Below are 17659 nucleotides of genomic sequence, written 5' to 3'. Positions count from 1 at the left end.
TTTCAGACCACGCTAAGGAACCTTATACAAATATTAAGTACAACTCTAACCTCTGCAGCATCAGTAAAACTCATTCAAAACAACATTTAGTCCCTGTTCCTTGTTTAACGTGGGAAAAATAAGATGTGATTTCACTCCAGATAATTATCCAATCAATTCCAGAAGGGGAATATTGATGCTGTGTACACTCGGCTGATTAATTTATTAAGTTTCATACAAGAAGCATGATTTTATTTTTGGTTGATTGCTATTTAGTTTTTGAACTATCATCGAATTATACAATCCCTACAGTGTGGAAAGAGGTCATTCGGCCCATCAAATGCACGCCAACCCTCTGGAGAGCATCCCAGCCAGAACATCCCTATCCAACCCTACCCCATCCCTGTAACCTTGTGGATCCAATGGATAATCCACCGAGCCTGCCCATCCCTAGACACAATGGGCAATTTAGCATCGTCAGTCCACCTATCGCTTTTGATGAGTTGAGTGTAATTCTGGTCATTGTAAATAAAAGTAAAGTTGCCATAATCCAACCAGACCATAGATCTGCACTGTCATTGCAGAGAGATGATTGGTGGTGGTTTAACCTGAGGGTCACTATACCTTGAGCAAGGGACGACATTGAGATGGAGTTTTCTTCATGGTCACTTCAGCCAGTGCAGGAATTGAACCCACTCTGATGACATCATTCTGCATCGCAAAACAGCCAATGAAGCAAACTGACTGGCCTCCCCAACCTCTCTCCCACCCCGCCTCACCATTCCCCCTTCCACCCTGCAGGCTCTCTCTCCTTACATCCCCAGTGGTCTCCCATCCTCTGTGTCCTTCTACCATCTGTCTCTCACTTTGCATCAGCCTCCCTCCTCCTCCTTGTTTACTTTTATTGAAGCTTATTTTCCTAACTGCTCAGGTACGTGAGTTAACATGATGTTTAAATGAGAGGCATAGGTTTCATCTCACTTGTGGTTCATGGGCCAGAGTAATTGTTCTAAATTATACTTGAAGCAGACTTTGGCTCATAAACTTCATTCCGTTTCTTGATTTAGAAGGAACAATCTCAGCCAGTACACACTAACTTTTAATTGCTTCTCAAGTTATAATTTCATCAAAAGAAAGGTCACCTTGTACTCACAGTTTGAAACACATTTCACTCAATGGTCTGGCGCAACATGTCATTTGTCTGCAATTTGCATACTATCTTAAGCTTTTGCTAATATGTGATAGCAATAAACACATAAAAGGTGGAAACTTTGCAGCTGATTAATAAAGACGAATGCAGTGACCAGTTTATGAAGAATCACACATTAGTCTGTTTTAAAGATATCCTAAAGTTTCAAATACTTTTATTTTGTATCTGCAGTTGTAAATTATAACTAACCAACACTCATAATTTTTCTTTATTTTCAACATGTGCAGTTATGTACACATTTAAGTTTTTCTCAAAGTCTTGCCTTTTCTGAAGAAAATACAATTTATGCTTTGTCAGACAGTTAGAGTGGGCAGTTAACTACTTTGACTCTCCCAGTAGTCTGATGTTCTCATGTCTGCAGACTTAAAGTTGATTGCAATAGACAATAGGTGCAGGAGTAGACCATTCTGCCCTTAGAGCCTGCGCCACCATTCATTATGATCATGGCTGATCATCCTCAATCAGTATCCTGTTCCTGCCTTATCTTCATAACCCTTGATTCCACTATCCTTGAGAGCTCCATCCAACTCTTTCTTAAACGAATCCAGAGACTGGGCCTCCACTGCCTTCTGGGACAGAGCATTCCACACACCCACCACTCTCTGGGTGAAGAAGTTTCTCCTCATCTCTGTCCTAAATGGCCTACCCCTTATTTTTAAGCTGTGTCCTCTGGTTCGGCACTCACCCATCAGCAGAAACATGTTTCCTGCCTCCAGAGTGTCTAATCCTTTAATAATCTTATACGTCTCAATCAGATCACCTCTCAGTCTTCTAAACTCAAGGGTATACAAGCCCAATCTCTCCAATCTTTCAACATAAGATAGTCCCGCCATTCCGGAAATTGACCTCGTGAACCTACACTGCACTCCCTCAATAACCAGAATGTCTTTCCTCAAATTTGGAGACCAGAACTGTGCACAATATTCCAGGTGTGGTCTCACCAGGGCCATGTACAGCTGCAGAAGAACTTCTTTGCCTCTATACTCAATCCGTCTTGTTATGGCAGCCAGCATGCTATTAGCCTTCTTCACTACCTGCTGTACCTGCATGCATACCTTCATTGACTGGTGTACAAGAACACCCAGATCTCTTTGTACTGCCCCTTTACCTAACATGATTCCATTTAGGTAATAATCTGCCTTCCTTTTCTTGTCACCAAAGTGGATAACCATACATTTATCCACATGAAACTGCATCTGCCATGCATCTGTCCACTCACCTAACTTGTCCAGGTCAGCCTGTAATCTCCTAACATCCTCCTCACATTTCACCCTGCCACCCAGCTTTGTATCATCAGCAAATTTGCTAATGTTACTATTAATACCATCTTCTATATCATTAATATATATTGTAAAAAGCTGCGGTCCCAGCACTGATTCCTGCGGTACCCCACTGGTCACCGCCTGCCATTCCAAAAGGGAGCCATTTATTACTACTCTTTGTTTCCTGTTAGCCGACCAATTTTCAATCCAAGTCAGTACTTTGCCCCCAATACCATGCGTCCTAATTTTGCTCACTAACCTCCTATGTGGGACTTTCCAGGCACACTACATCCACTGGATCTCCCTTATCCATCTTCAGAGTTACATCCTCAAAAAATTCCAGAAGATTAGTCAAGCATGATTTCCCCTTCATAAATCCATGCTGACTCTGACCTATCCTGTTACTGCTATCCAGATGTGTTGTAATTTCATCCTTTATAATAGACTCTAGCATCTTTCCCACCACTGGGGTCAGACTAACTGGTCTATAATTTCCTGCTTTCTCTCTTGCTCCTTTCTTAAAAAGTGGTACAACATTAGCCACCCTCCAATCCGCAGGAACTGATCCTTAATCTTTTGAACTCCGGAAAATAATGACCAACGCATCCACGATTTCTCAAGCCACCTCCTTCAGTACCCTGGGATGTAGACCATCAGGTCCGGGGACTTATCAGCCTTCAGACCTAACAGTCTCTCCAACACCAATTCCTGGCACACATAAATTCCCTTCAGTTCAGGTCCTTCAGCCACTGTTACCTCTGGGAACACAGATCTGAAGTATCAATTCAACTCTTCTGCTATTTCTTTGTTCCCCGTAATATATTCCCCTGTTTCTGTCTTCAAGGGTCCAATTTTAGTCTTAACCATTTTTTTCCTTTCACATACCTAAAAAAGCTTTTACTATCATCCTCTGTGTTTTTGGCCAGTTTACCTTCGTACCTCATTTTTTTCTCTGCATATTTCCTTCTTAGTAATCCTCTGTTGTTCTTTAAAAGCTTCCCAGTCCTCCGTTTTCCCACTCATCATTGCTATGTTATACTTTTTCTCTTTTAACTTTATATGTTTCTTAACTTCCCTCGTCAGCTACTGCCACCCATGCCTCCTCTTAGGATCTTTCTTCCTTTTAGGAATGAACTGATCCTGTATCTTCTGCATTATACACAGAAATATCTGCCATTGTTCCTCCACTGTCATCCCTGCTAAGGTATTGCACCATTGAACTTTGGCCAGCTCCTCCCTCATAGCTCCATAGTTCCCTTTATTCAACTGAAATATTGTCACTACCAGTTGTACCCTCTCCCTTTCAAATTGCAGATTGAAGCTTATTGTATTATGGTCACTACTTCCCAATGGCTCCTTCAGTTCGAGGTCAATTCTGGTTTGTTGCACAATACCAGATCCAGAATTGTCTTCTCTCTGGTAGGCTGCAACACCAGCTGTTCTAAGAATCCATCTCTGAGGCACTGCACAAAGTTTCTTGAGGTCCAATACCATCCTGATTCTCCCAGTCTACCTGCATGTTGAAATCCCCCATAACAACTGTAGTAACATCTTTGTGACAGGCCAATTCCAGCTCCTTATTCAACTTACACCCTACATCCATACTACTGTTTGGGGGCCTGTAGGTAACTCCCAGGAGGGTCTTTCTACCCTTAGAATTTCTCAGCTCTATCCATACTGACTCTACATCCCCTGATCCTAGGTCTCCCCGTGCAAGGGACTGAATATCATCCCTTACCAACATGGCCAGCCCACCCCATCTGCCCGTCAGTCTGTCCTTACAATAGCACGTATAGCCTTGAATATTCATTTCCTAGGCCCTGTCCACTTGAAGCGTCTGCCCACGTCTGTTATCACCACAATATCGTAGCTGCCAATTTCCAAAAGGGCCTCAAGTTCATCCATCTTATTTCTAATACTTCGTGCATTCATATATAGTGTTTTTAATTTGTTACTGCCCTCACCCTTCCTATCAACCCCTATTTCGCTCAACCTTACGGCATGATCCCTTTTTGAATTTTCTGCTTCATTGATACCGTTGTCTTTCTTGACTTCCCTTGTTCTAACCTTCCCTTCAACTTCCTTCTTAAACTTCCAGTTTGTCCGCTCCCCCCTGCTATTTAGTTTAAACTCAGCTGTGTTGCAGTAGCAAACCTGCCTGCCAGAATGCTGGTCCCCAACATATTAAGGTGCAAACCGTCTCTTTTGTATAATTTATGCTTACCACAAAACATACCCCAGTGATCCAAGAATTTAAATCCTTGTTTCCTGCACCAGTTCCCCAGCCACACTCAAGTCCATTATCTCCCTGTTCCTGGCCTCTCCAGCCCGAGGAACTGGAAGCAAACCGGCGATAACCACTCTGGACGTCCTGCTTTTCAGCCTTCTTCCTAGTTCTCCGAAGTCCCACTGTAGTATGTTCCTCCTCTTCTTCCCAACATCATTTGTGCCGACATGTACCACCACCTCTGGCTCTTCACCTTAGCCCTTGAGGATTTCCTGCACTCTGTCTGCAATGTCCTTAATCCTGGCACCAGGAAGGCAACACACCATCCTTAAATCCTGCCTGTTGCCACAGAAACCCCATTCAGTTCCTCTCACTATGGAGTCCCCTATCACCACGGCTCTGTGCGATGTCTGACTCCTCAGCTCTGTCTCCACGACAACCTTTGATTGACAGACCTGACCGCCTCCGGACTGGTAGTGTCATCTGTCTCTACTGTTTCCAAAAGATTCAACTTGTTACTGTCAGGTAGTTCGCCCGGGGCCTCTTGCACCTGCCTCCTCTCTGTCTTCCTCATCGTCTTCTCTCTTCTGCTCTCTTCTGGTATGGTCGGTGTAATAACCTCGCTGAAGGTCCTGTCCAGAAAGATCTCGTTCTCTCGGATGAGCCTAAGGTCCTCGAGTTCTTTCTTCAGTGCTGCGATATGTTCTGTCAGTAGCTGAACATGCACACACTTTCCACACTTATACGAGCCAGACACACCAGAGTCGTTGACCTCCCACATCATGCACGTAGCACACTGAACTAGCTGAGCAGTCATGTCTTCACCCTCTTCAACTGTGGTGTAATCACATCACTCAACCTCCTTGTCAAAGACTCCTGAGCTAAAGACTCTCTCTTCTCTTAACAGGAACTTCCCTGGACTCTCTTTTTGGGGCAAGTCTGTGGTCTTTAAAGTTAGGTTAGAGGAGGAGGGTGGAGGGAGGCCCTACTTTGTAGGACCTGGGGCCTAGAACACACCCACTCAAATAACTTACCTTCCCAACCGGCTCACTCACCAGATCTACTTTTGGATTAGCTGCAAAATCTCTGAATTCCCATTACACACAAAATCTGACTGTGATACCATTCAACAAGACTGTGCATCTAGTACATTGTTATTTACATTTATTTCAAGAGAGTTGTCCATCTCCTCGCCGAACTCTGATGTTGATTAACTAACTTAAGTTTGTTTGATTTCCCTGGAAAAGACAACAGATTTGATCGTTGATTTAACCTGCTCTTTTGATTGTGTAAACTCTCACCTTGCTGTCTCCATAACATACTGCCTTTTCCCTTGTGCACAATTATTTTGTAAATGAAGTATCTGAACAATGAAAATACTTTGAATATATTTTTTAATAGAATCTGGCTTTGTCTTCACTTGTGATTATGCTGCATTGATTTTATCTTTTGAAAATTCCAGTGATTTTGGTGTGACGTAGAATTCTAAATTATCAAACATAAAGTGCAGTCATTTGTCTTGCTCTGCTTGTAGAGGTTTTTTGCGTTAGCTCTTTTTCCCCTTGCATGGCTTTTCTTTTATTAATTAATACCTGATGCCCTTTTGAAATCCATTATATCTTGCATTTTGCTTGAACCATTATTTTGCTTCTAGTGTTTTTTTGAACCAATTATCTTAAATCCCATAACAAACATAAAAGGATGAAGAAACCCATCAGATCTGGCAGCACCTGTGGAGAGAGAGAGATACAGAGTTAACATTTTGAGTCCATCAGACTCTTCAGATGATGGTTCAAAAGCATTTTTAAAGGTTTAGTCAACTTATCCTTCCATCTTCACAGGTGTGTGTATATTCACTCCGAAATCTTGCATTTTTTAGCTTGTGTTAGCTTCCTTATTATGTCCCAAAATGCATCATTTTACATTTCTCTGCATTAGATTCCATCCACCATATGCTTACACATTTCACCAATCTCTCTGTGCAATTCTGAAACCTGTTACTGTCGTCCTTACGTTTATGACTTTGGAATTGTGCCCCCTCTATCAAAGTCCACATTATTAATACTGTATATTAAAATGAGCTATGATCCTTATATAGTAGCTTGATTTCCTTCCATTCTGAAAGTAGCCATTCAACAAACCACACTGCTTTCTGTTTCTTCGCCAGTATCGTACCTATACTCTTAGTGCTGCTTCAATCCCATGAGCTTTAATCCAGAAGTTATTGCACATAACACAGTGATTTGCTGTGCAAATGCTGCCATATTGTTTAACATATCCCCGAGGCAGTGAAAAGCTAAGCAATATGCTGCACCAAATCACACCACCTGGTCAAAATCAAAGAACTGTGGTTGTTGTAAATCCAGAACAAAAACAGAGAAAGCAGGGTTAATATATTGGGTCCACTGACCCTTCTAAGAACAGATGAGTCACTGGACCTGAAACTGTACCTGGATGCTACCAGACCTGCTGAGTTTCTCGAGCTGTTTCTGTTTCTGTTTTACTTTCCTGTGCTGTGTCTCATTATGTTTGGTTATTTTAATTTTGAAGAAGTGGCAAACTAATTTTTAGAAGACATTAATGCCAGTTGCTAAGCATTTGTTTATTGATGTGTAATTTTAATCTTAACTATTCTACTCTGCTGTTAGTTGCTAAATTCTTTACTTCACAAGTATTATTGTAGCTTCATTATCAAGTGTTTACCTGCTGAATTATTTATGAATAACCTCCAGCTTCACAATAATTATATGCTGTTAATGCCATGAATGATATATTGGGTCAAAGTCTATTTTATTAGTGGGATGGGAGAGAATTGGCTTTGAGCATTCAACTAATGCGTTCCAGAAAGGTGCCGAATAAAAGTATTTGAATGTCTTTGTCGCATTATGGTGCATGAATTACTGTACTTCATTGGAGTATTTTCTGCAAAGTTTGGCCAACATTCTGGTGATGTTGGCAATGTTTAATAAATGTTGCATTTCTGGAGATATTGATGAGAAATGTAATATCTTTGAGAATAAGTTTAATTGCTACTTGAGTTTAAAAAATTAAGTATTAAGCACCAAACCACAGCAAAAGTAACAGACCAGGAGGCGCAAGAGGTGAAAGTTGCTAAATGTTAAAATCAAACTGGTCACAATGTGTGAATTTCCACTAACGAGCCAAAACATTTATTTTAAAGGTGTATCATTCAACAGCGTCTACACCCAAATTTGGCGTGTTCTGCTTCATTTGGCAGCAGATCCTTTCCCAGAAGTCTCAGACCTTGCTATGAAAGTGCTCAACAACACAGCTTATAAGGTACGATGAAAAGTAATAGCATTCCTAACTATCGAGCATTTGAATACTGTGACTGTAAAAGTGCCTCAATCAGCATTCAAGCATCAGCTCAGTTCTTTTGGTAGCAACCTCACTTATGATCCAGTGAGTTACACTGGGTTTGAACTTCAAACAGGGCTTAGGGACATAAGACTTACATTTTCGAACAACATTTCACAAATGCTACAGTGCTTCTCAGGTAAGATGTCAAATAAAGGCCCTGTTATCTTTAGCTTTGGTTTAGGTGGATGTAAAATTTGATGCATTATTTTGTATCTGTATAAGTTTGAGAGATTAATACTTAATAAATTCCTTCACATCCAGGAACAAATTTAAGCTCATGACACAGTGAGGTTAGCTGTTTCTGACTTACAAGAGACTGATGCATTGAAGCACATTGCTGTTTTTAAGGCTGAATATCCACACTTAGGCTGTTTGTTAGTTTTCCATTATTTAATAATACTCTTATTTAATAATGAATTTTGTGGCAAGAACATAGTTATGACCCTACCTGAAGCAAAAGGTGATATCCAAAGTAGGAGGGAAGAAATAAGGTATGGATTATTGGTCTGGCTTTTACAGAGGACAGTGGCTCAAATACTCAAATGTTGATAGTTCAAATCTTTCTTCCATCAAGTGGCATCAATCATTCCTGTAAAATGTCTGAGTCTTTTGTGGCAGTTGACTGTCACTGCCCCAAATTGACTTGTACCAGAGCATTGACTCATGGATGTAAAAATTAACATATCACCATCATTTTTGTTCGATATTTGCCTTTGACGTGAGTCATGTTTCAAACTCTGATGAAGCTGAAATACCAATTACTTGGTGAAGAAAGGCAAGGACTGAATCCGTATACTGCCGCCTTCCACAGCAATCTGGTATGGAGTGCCAGTTGTAATCAAAGCTCCTTGGGTCGCTCAGTTAATCCAGCTTCCTGACTATCAGAAAATAATGAATTCACTTAGCAGATTAGTGAACTGCTCTTCTGGGCAACAGTTGGCTTTTAAAAGTAAACCCTTCAGTATTGACCTTGAGCCTACATGCTCGTTTACACCTCACTCCCACCCCCTTTTCACTGCTCCACAGTCTCCAGTGTTAACTTTCAATCCTACGCATAATCCTCACTCGAGCTGAATATTACCAGTCTGAGCTGACAGTAATTCTGCTGTATTTAGTTGACACAGTTGTCACTGTAGCAACAATTAAGAGTGATCATTTGAAGTTTGAACTACCCTTCCTGCCAGTATTTTATTATTGTGAAATCTATGTTCAGCACAGTAGCAGTATTTCAATAATGTAGTAATCCAATACCATTCCCAAAACTCCCACAATGACAGCATGATCAGAAATTCATGGCCAATGCATGATGTCTCATGTAAGAATGAGAGTCTCAACATGAAAAATAGCCTTAATTTTAATCGTTTCTGCAAATACATTAATAATTGTATTGGGTGAAATTTGAATGTAGCTGTTCCTCACCTCTGAACTAGAGAATAATTGATGAGTGGTGTAGTCTATACAAGATAACAAAATCAAATGCGTACATTTACACCAGGAGCTCTAGAAATCTCTGCCATTTCTTTGAAAATAGACTGTCTTTGGAGATACTGAGAATATCAATGTGATTTTCAAAATTCCAAGCTGTGGGAGCAATACTTGTGGGAAGTTTTACTTGTCTACCTTTCTTTGCTTATGTAGATGTAGTTGAAATTCTGTGGCCAATGAATCATTAAAGTGGGGGAAAAGCTTTTGCCTTTGAACATCCTTTTCTTGAGGTTATTCACTTGAATTATAATATTGAAAAGAGCTGCTGATAATTTTCATTTTTAACTAATCCATAGAGCATGCATTTCGTATTACTGGAATAGATAGTAATATGGCTTGACGTGTCCTTTTGAATTTTCCTAAGAATATTTAAATCCTCACCGTATATCACTAAAATTGTGAAAAGATGGTAAATATCCTCTATCCTTTCTCTTGAACAAACTATTCATCCTTGAGTAATGCATTTCTTACCATTTACCTTTTTGCCTGGGCTAGTACTTCTCCAATGGCTGCAGGGTGGCTGGTAGCAAGGCTGCTGATTTTCATTGTAAGGAGACTCTAGGTAGCCTAACAGGACACCCTAGTGCACCTCAGGGCAGGGCCCAACTTCAAATGCTGTTCTTGTCACATATGTGTCAATAGTTGAGAGACAGCAGATGTGGCATTGGTGGAGTGGCAGTAGTGGGATTATAAAAGAGAGTTGTAGGTTTGTGCTTCACAGTCAGTTTGCCAATTTTCCAAGGTAGCCCTTGATAACCTACTTGAGCACTGAGATCCACAATTGTGACGGGCAGCATTCTGACGTCCATCTGAAGTTCCTGGACAATACTGAAACACTGATGGCTTCTTTCTCTGCTGGAGTGGAAACTGGGCCGTGGGCACGAAGCAGTAAAGAAGCGTCCGTGAAAATTCGACCAATTTGAAACTCATTTGTTTGTTCTTTATCTCTGTATATTACTTTTCTTGTACAAATGAACTGAAAGTTTCCTTAAGTTTTCATGCAGTGTGAAAACTACAATTTCGTTCTCTGCAAATTTAGCCTAATTCCAATTTCTTGCTTATTGGAGGTTATTTGGCTTGTCCAGCATGTTAAATGGACCTCAGCCAAGTAGTGAATAGGGAATTAAGACATAGCTTTTCCTTGACAGCAACTTTATTCTCTCTAATGCAAGTCTTACAAATCTCCTGTCTCCCCAGCCCACCCGTCCTCTTTTAAGTTATTCATTGTTTTTTTTAAATCAACTTGTTTGGATGTGTGATGGTGCATCTCTGTGGCAGAGTGACTTAAACCCAGACCTTCTGGCCAAGATGTCAGGACCCTGCCACTGCACCATGAGACCATTTTTTTGGAATGAAATGTGTTTAATAATTATTTAATTAACACCTGATACCATAACAATGTGATTGACATGACATTAATACACCACAGTGTTAGTCTTCCAGTATGCTGTTTCATCATACAAGATAATGAGAGGCATAGGTAGTGTCGATAGCCAGAGACTATTTCCCAGGGCAGAAATGGCTAGCACGAGGGGTCATAGTTTTAAGCTGGTTGGAGGAAAGTATAGAAGAGATGTCAGAGGCAGGTTCTTTATACACAGAGTTGAGAGAGCATGGAATGCGTTGCCAGCAGCAGTTGTGGAAGCAAGGTCATTGGGGACATTTAAGAGACTGCTGGACATGCATAGGATCAATGGTCGGCACAACATCGTGGGCTGAAGGGCCTGTTCTGTGCTGGACTGTTCTATGTTCTATAATAAATTACATTCTATTTATGGACAAAAGAAATGGTTACCTGAGAACTGAACGCAGCTCAATGAATCATTTATAACTCTCTTTTTGCAGAATGCAAGAGATTGTTTTTGGACAGTGAGCTTGAAATCGGTTTTTCTGAAGTTTACAGAGTGCTGTATTTCAGGTTGAGCTGCTTACATGGAGAATGTAACTGACCACAGACCTGAGGTGTTGAACAAAACTACTAAGCACTGAAATGCTTGCATTTGAATGACTCTTGCCTTTAAAAACTTGTGCCAATCAATTGTGAAAAAAGGAATAGTCCCTTGAAGATTTCCTAAAATTCTCATGAAAATGGCACATTGCTTTGAAGCCATTATTGAAAACTCTTCATTTCATGTCAAGACGAAAAACTTTTATTTCTGATTAACAAGTATTTCACCTTTCCATCAGCCCAACCTCTTTTTTCCATTTTTATATCTAGCAAACCCAGCAAACTTAATTTGGAATTCTAATTCGTTGGCTAAAACGTCAATGTTGAATTAAAGTATGCAGTGTTGTGTACATTTGCAAAAAGCTACATCCATTAAAATATGAATGCAGGACAGTGACACATCTTGAGATTGTTTTTATCACTAGCTTAGGATCTTTGGGAATTAGTATTAGAATCTGCTCTGTATATAAAATGATTGAAAATCTTTTAATCTACTGTGAAGCATTAATATAGTCCATATGTAAGAAGGAAGTGCAAATTTAATTTGATCCTTAAATTTTGTAGGGCTAGGTGAATGCAGGAAATAGTTTATAAAAGTCATGCACTTATTTTCAACTCATATTTCAAATAATTGATAAACCCAACTTCACCTCAGACTTAATCACTGTTCTCATGCCTGAGGGGGTTTAACCTGTCCTCATCTGCACTGTGGGATATGATACAAGGGAAAATATTCCAAGCTGATTAACTTGCAACTCCACATTTACTGCTTTCTGTCCATTGCAATCTTCCTTGTCAGTTTTCTCTTTGTTCTTACTTTGGCTGTTGCTGTCTCTCAATTCCCAATTCACTCATTTGCTGAGTCTCGTGCCATCTTGCTAACACTCTTAGTAGTAATGTCAAAGTGTCCTCTCCTGCTCCTGCTAATCACGAGCATTTAGGCTTGGTACTATTCCTCCTCTCTGTAATCCTCATTGTTTCTTCACCTTTCGTTTTTTGGTCTAAAGTGTAGCTTGACATCAGCTATTCATATTCCCCCAATGTTCCTTATACTCTCTCTCAATGCATTCACTTCTGCCACAGGATGGATTTGGTGAAACTTGAATGTGCTCAGGAAAGATTTACAAGAATATTGCCAGGGAGGGATGCTGTAAGGAGAGGCTGAATAGGCTTAGGCTGTTTTCCCTGGAGTGTCAGAGGCTGAGGGGTGACCTTATTGCAGCTCATAAAATCATGAGGAGCATGGATCGGATAAATAGACAAGGCCTTTTCCCTGGGTTGGGGGGGGTTCCCAAACTAGAGGGTATAGGTTTAAGGTGAGAGGGGAAAGATTTAAAAGGGGCCATGAGTTGCAACTTTTTCACACAAAGGGTGGTGTATGTATGGAATGAGCTGCCAGAGGAAGTGGTGGAGGCTGGTTCAAGTGCAAAGGTGTCTGGATGGTATGAATAGGAAGGGTTTAAAGGGATTTGTGTCAAATGCTGGCAAGTGGAACTAAATTAATTGAGGGTATCTAGTCAGCATGGACAAGTTGAACATACATGCCGTACAGCTCTTTGACTCTATAATCTCAGAGGTATCTTGCTCAATCGAAATTGCCAGTGTGCCCTGTTTCTCAGACACCAGAACAGTTATCTCTGAGTGATTTCTAATTATGTTCACCTCTGTACAAGAAAATATCTAGTATGGAGCTGTCTAAGCAACATTGATCAAGATCCAGATTTATAAATTTAAATGCAGATAGCTCACATATTGGACAAATGTTTTCATGCTTTTAATTTCTTCGTAATACATTGCTTCAGAAAATATTACCTTCACGCTGTCAGAAGGAGAAAAGCTCTGGGTGGCAGACTGGGTTACCAGAATACTCAGTCATCTCTTCGGTTCAAAGCCAACCCAGATTAATGGAAGAACTTGCATTTATTTTGCACTATTTATATCTTGACCAATGTGGAATGTTTTTCTTCACCAAGAGTTGAGGTGTATGTTTGAGCAGAGCAGATGCTCTGACCTGCAATGTGAAGTGTGAGAATGACCAGACACCTGAACACTCATCATTCCTCTGGTATCATGTCTCATTTTGACAAAAAAACAGCCTTAGCTGGATCATGTTTTAACCTGCAGTTCAAATCAGAAAGCAAATGATAGCATTTTTAGAATTTCAATAATTTTCTTTGAAGATAGATAAAAGTTATGAATTAATGTTCGTGAGAAAATACTGCAAACAAATTAGTCATTCATGGAATGCTTTTGAACATATCCAAAGCCACAGCTTTGGTAGCTGTCTGGAGGATGGCAGCTAGTACAAAAAAACAGCTGTGAGACAGCGAGCTTGGTAGATGCTGCTGACCAGCTGCCTACACGTTTCATCTCAGCATCTAGCAAGGATGGAAAAACAAAGTGCTGCAGTATATTTTAATCCATTCTAAGTAAGAGATGTGGCAATGCAAATGATGGGACACCTTATGAAAACTATCATCTTTATTGAACATGATTATTCATGATATGCATGTGCACGGAAGCATTGCATTTTAGAAAACCATTTTCCAGCAGATATATTTTTTGTTCCCTCTAAGCTATGGCAAACCATGTTGGCTTTGTGGAAAAGGTGCATGCATCATCTGGCTAATGGTTGCTGATCTGAAGGTGTTTGCCATTGGATAGCTCTAGGAGAAATGCCAAGAATAGAACATGGATCTCGACACATTTATTGACCTGACCAAGGCATTTGACTCAGTCAGCGATGAGAGCCTTTGGAAGGTGATGAAGAAATTTGAATGCCCTGAGAGAACTATTACAGTGGCTCAATAGTTCCACGATGGACGGCTTGCTCACACCTGTCTTGGATGATAGTCATGTTGCCACCCAAATGAACTGGAAACTGCACAATCACAGCCAACTCCAGGCAAAGGCCAGGGTCTCCATAGGCATACATGGAGCGGGGCTTGTTTTCTCATGCATAAAAAAAACTTGCTCCAGGAAAGCACCATCACAATGTTTCACTCCATGACCAGAACCTGTCAGAACTGGGTAATTTCACTTAACTTGGCAGCAGACTCCCTTGAGATAGCTGTATTGACAATAAGACTATTCAAGAATAATCAAAACAAGTGTAATCTTCAGCATATTTCAAAGATCAGAAGGAATGAAGGAGAGTAGTAAGATTACCAAACTGAGACTTGGCAAACAATAGTCTATTCCGCACTGCACTATGCATATGGGACTTGGGAAGCCGAGGACCTAGTGATTATCACTGGACTGTTAATTCAGATTCTCAGGTAATGTTCTGGGAACTCAGGGTTTGACTCCACCATGGCGGATGAATCATTTTTTAAAAAAAACCTGGATTGAAGAGTCTAATGACACTGACATTCTCACCCATGTTGACATGCCAAGAATCTATCCCATATTGAAGCAGTCACGACGGAGTTGGGCTGAGTCATGCAGCCAGAATGCCTGACCCTGGTGTACCAAAGTGTCTTTCCTGTGGAGAGCTTAATCTGGGTGCACTGTCATGGTAATCGAAGGGTGTGTTCAAGGACACTCTGAAGGCCTCACACGAGGTTTGAAATCACCTGGATCTTGTTGGTAAATGGTGCACCTTCCTTTAAAAGCAAGTGCATATAAAAAGCAGAGAGGAATCCCAAACCAGCAACTTGACCAAAACTCAATCATCTGTGATATTCTATTCTATCCTATCCTAATTAAGGCAGAATCTGCAGGGGGCAGATTGGTTTTAGCTGTAACCTATCTACCTACCAAGAACTCCAGGTAGTGAACATGGTCAGTTTCGCCTCAAAGGTTGAACAGTATAAAACTGACCTGAAGAACATCTTAAAAATACAAGACTATCCATGTTTCTTCATTTCAATTCATGTCTAAATTCATTTAATCATAAGCAATGTAAAGTGCAAATATTTTTCATATTTTGCTGTCAAGTCTAACATTTGTTGCTCATTCCCAGTTGCCCTTGAGAAGAAAGTGGTGAGCTACCTTTTTGAGCTGCCGTAATCAATACAGTTAGGGAGGAATGTTGACCCAAGTCAGGTTGGTGTGTGGCTTGAAGGAGAATCTGAATGTAGTGGTGTTCTCATATATCTGATACCATAATAATTCAAGGTAACGATCACAGATTTGATGGTACATATTACTGCCACTGTGTGCTGGTGCTGGAGGAAGTGAATGTTTAAGTTGGTGTATGGAGTGCTCATCAAGTGGACTGCTTTGTCCTGAATGCCATCGAGCTGCTTAAGTTTGTTGGAGCTCATCTAGATATATAGAGAGGATTCCAAGACATTCCTGACCTGTAACTTGTAGATAGGGGACAAGCTTTTGGAGAGTTAGGAGATGAGTTACTTGTGCAGAGTTCAGACCCTTTGACCTGCTCAGATAGCCACAGTATTTGTATAACTAGTCCAGATAAGTTTCAGGTCAGTGGTCACTCCCAGGGGATTGATGTTGGAGTATCAGCAATGTTAATGCCATTTAACTTTTAAGTGGAGATAGCTAGGCTACTTCTTATTGGACAGGGTCATTGCCTGGTCCCAGTCCACGTCTGGCTGCTTTCCAGATTTTGCTGCAAGAGGGGAGGTTATTGATGCTGCTGCTGAAGATGTTTAGTCCGAGGAGAGCACGATGAGAAATTCCTGAAACAAGTACTTAGGGCTAATGACTCCAATCAGCAGAGTATTTCCCCCTTATTCCTATTGATTTAAGTTTAATGAATACTGTTTGATGCCATATTTGGTTGCTTTGATGGCTGTGCAATCGCTCTGGTCTCTAGAAGTTCTTTTATATGTGTTGGACCAAGTTTTGAATGATGTCTGGAGCACGTGACCTTGCTAATGTACATTTTAGTAGCACATCATTCCAAGCATTTCTCTCCTTAGCTATTAATAATTTGTGTTGAGAAAAATGCTCTCCATAATACAAGTCCCTTTGCCAAGAACCCTTTTACCACCTCCGATGTAGATTTGGCTTTAACGTTTCAAACTGGATTTGCAGAGTTGTCATTGCATTCCAAAATCAATTATCATCTATTCTAATTCCACATTTAGATCTAATAAATTAACGTGATTGGAAATAACAATAAATGTCCCAACAATATAATTGTTAAGTAGTTTTAAAGCACCTGAAAAATTCATCAGATGTTTAAAGGCTAATTATAATTAGCACAAATGTGGAAAGAAGCTATTGATAGCTTGCGAGAAATGATCAAGCAATAATACATAATGCATGTTACAAAATACTTCTTACGACATTAGGCATACTGGAGAAGAGTCTACTTGGCACTTCCAGTGCTGCCAATCTTGAATTCTTAACTGAATGGGCACCTCTCTTTAGATTTATTGCTATTTTTATACAAAAATATTTTTGCTTGTTCATATGTTGATATAACAAGTCACAAAGTTTAGAAACATTTGGTATCTTTCTTACAAGCGATTTTTAAATTAAATGATGGATTGCCTGAAAACAATATAAATATTAGCCAAATAAGAGTGGCAACGATAATAGTTACAACTAAGATATATACTTAATGAGGGCAGATAGTTTTGGTTAAAAACCCTGCAGATCTGCAGAGGATGGAAAAAGATCATAGTCATGAGAGGTTATGTGTGAGAGTAAAGAATGCTTTTCTGTTTAGCATACAGGAAAAGTGGACTTGAGTCAACACTGAAGAACCCACTAACAAATGGTAACTTATAGAGTAGCTACCGGATGCTCAGATTTGGTCATTTATTGGTTACAGAGCCAACTCTCGATAGACAACGACCTTTGTTCAAGTAGATTTAATGATGTACAGGCTTAGTGTTGAATTTGAAATAGATGATTATGATCTAAAATGTTGCTGTACAATATATTTTCTTTAACCTCATTCTCATGCATACCCTTTGAGAGGATACCAATGAAGATATGTGTCTAAAAACTCTCAGCTCAGTGGTTGACAATGAACCTCCATTCTCCCCCTCCCAGCTTGCGGCTGTGAAATGGTAGAATGGGCTTTTGTTTCCTGCAGCCCATTCTATGTATGAGTCACCGTTTTGAAAGGGTGAAATTATTGATATCAGTTCTACATTTACCTGTTATTCATTTTAACTCTGTTTCCAAGTGTTAAAGTGATTTGTTGCATTTTCTGGGTTAACTTGCCTTAATCATGGCTTTTGTGA

The 17659-nt window shown here is 40.2% G+C and overlaps 1 protein-coding gene across 1 annotated transcript in view; it reads left to right on the top strand.

Annotated features, from left to right (window-relative positions):
* Positions 1-17659, top strand: part of rptor (regulatory associated protein of MTOR, complex 1) — a 383050-nt gene that overhangs the window by 252639 nt on the left and 112752 nt on the right. Inside the window, exon 21 of the mRNA XM_060844826.1 lies at positions 7860-7978. Coding sequence (XP_060700809.1) covers positions 7860-7978 — 119 coding nt within the window. The remainder of the gene's footprint in view (positions 1-7859; positions 7979-17659) is intronic.

This window comes from Hemiscyllium ocellatum, chromosome 25, assembly GCF_020745735.1.
Source record: "Hemiscyllium ocellatum isolate sHemOce1 chromosome 25, sHemOce1.pat.X.cur, whole genome shotgun sequence".
NCBI classification, from domain to species: Eukaryota; Metazoa; Chordata; class Chondrichthyes; order Orectolobiformes; family Hemiscylliidae; genus Hemiscyllium; species Hemiscyllium ocellatum.
The sequence above is the reverse complement of the archived record's forward strand: the minus strand, read 5'-3'. Positions and strand labels throughout refer to the sequence as shown.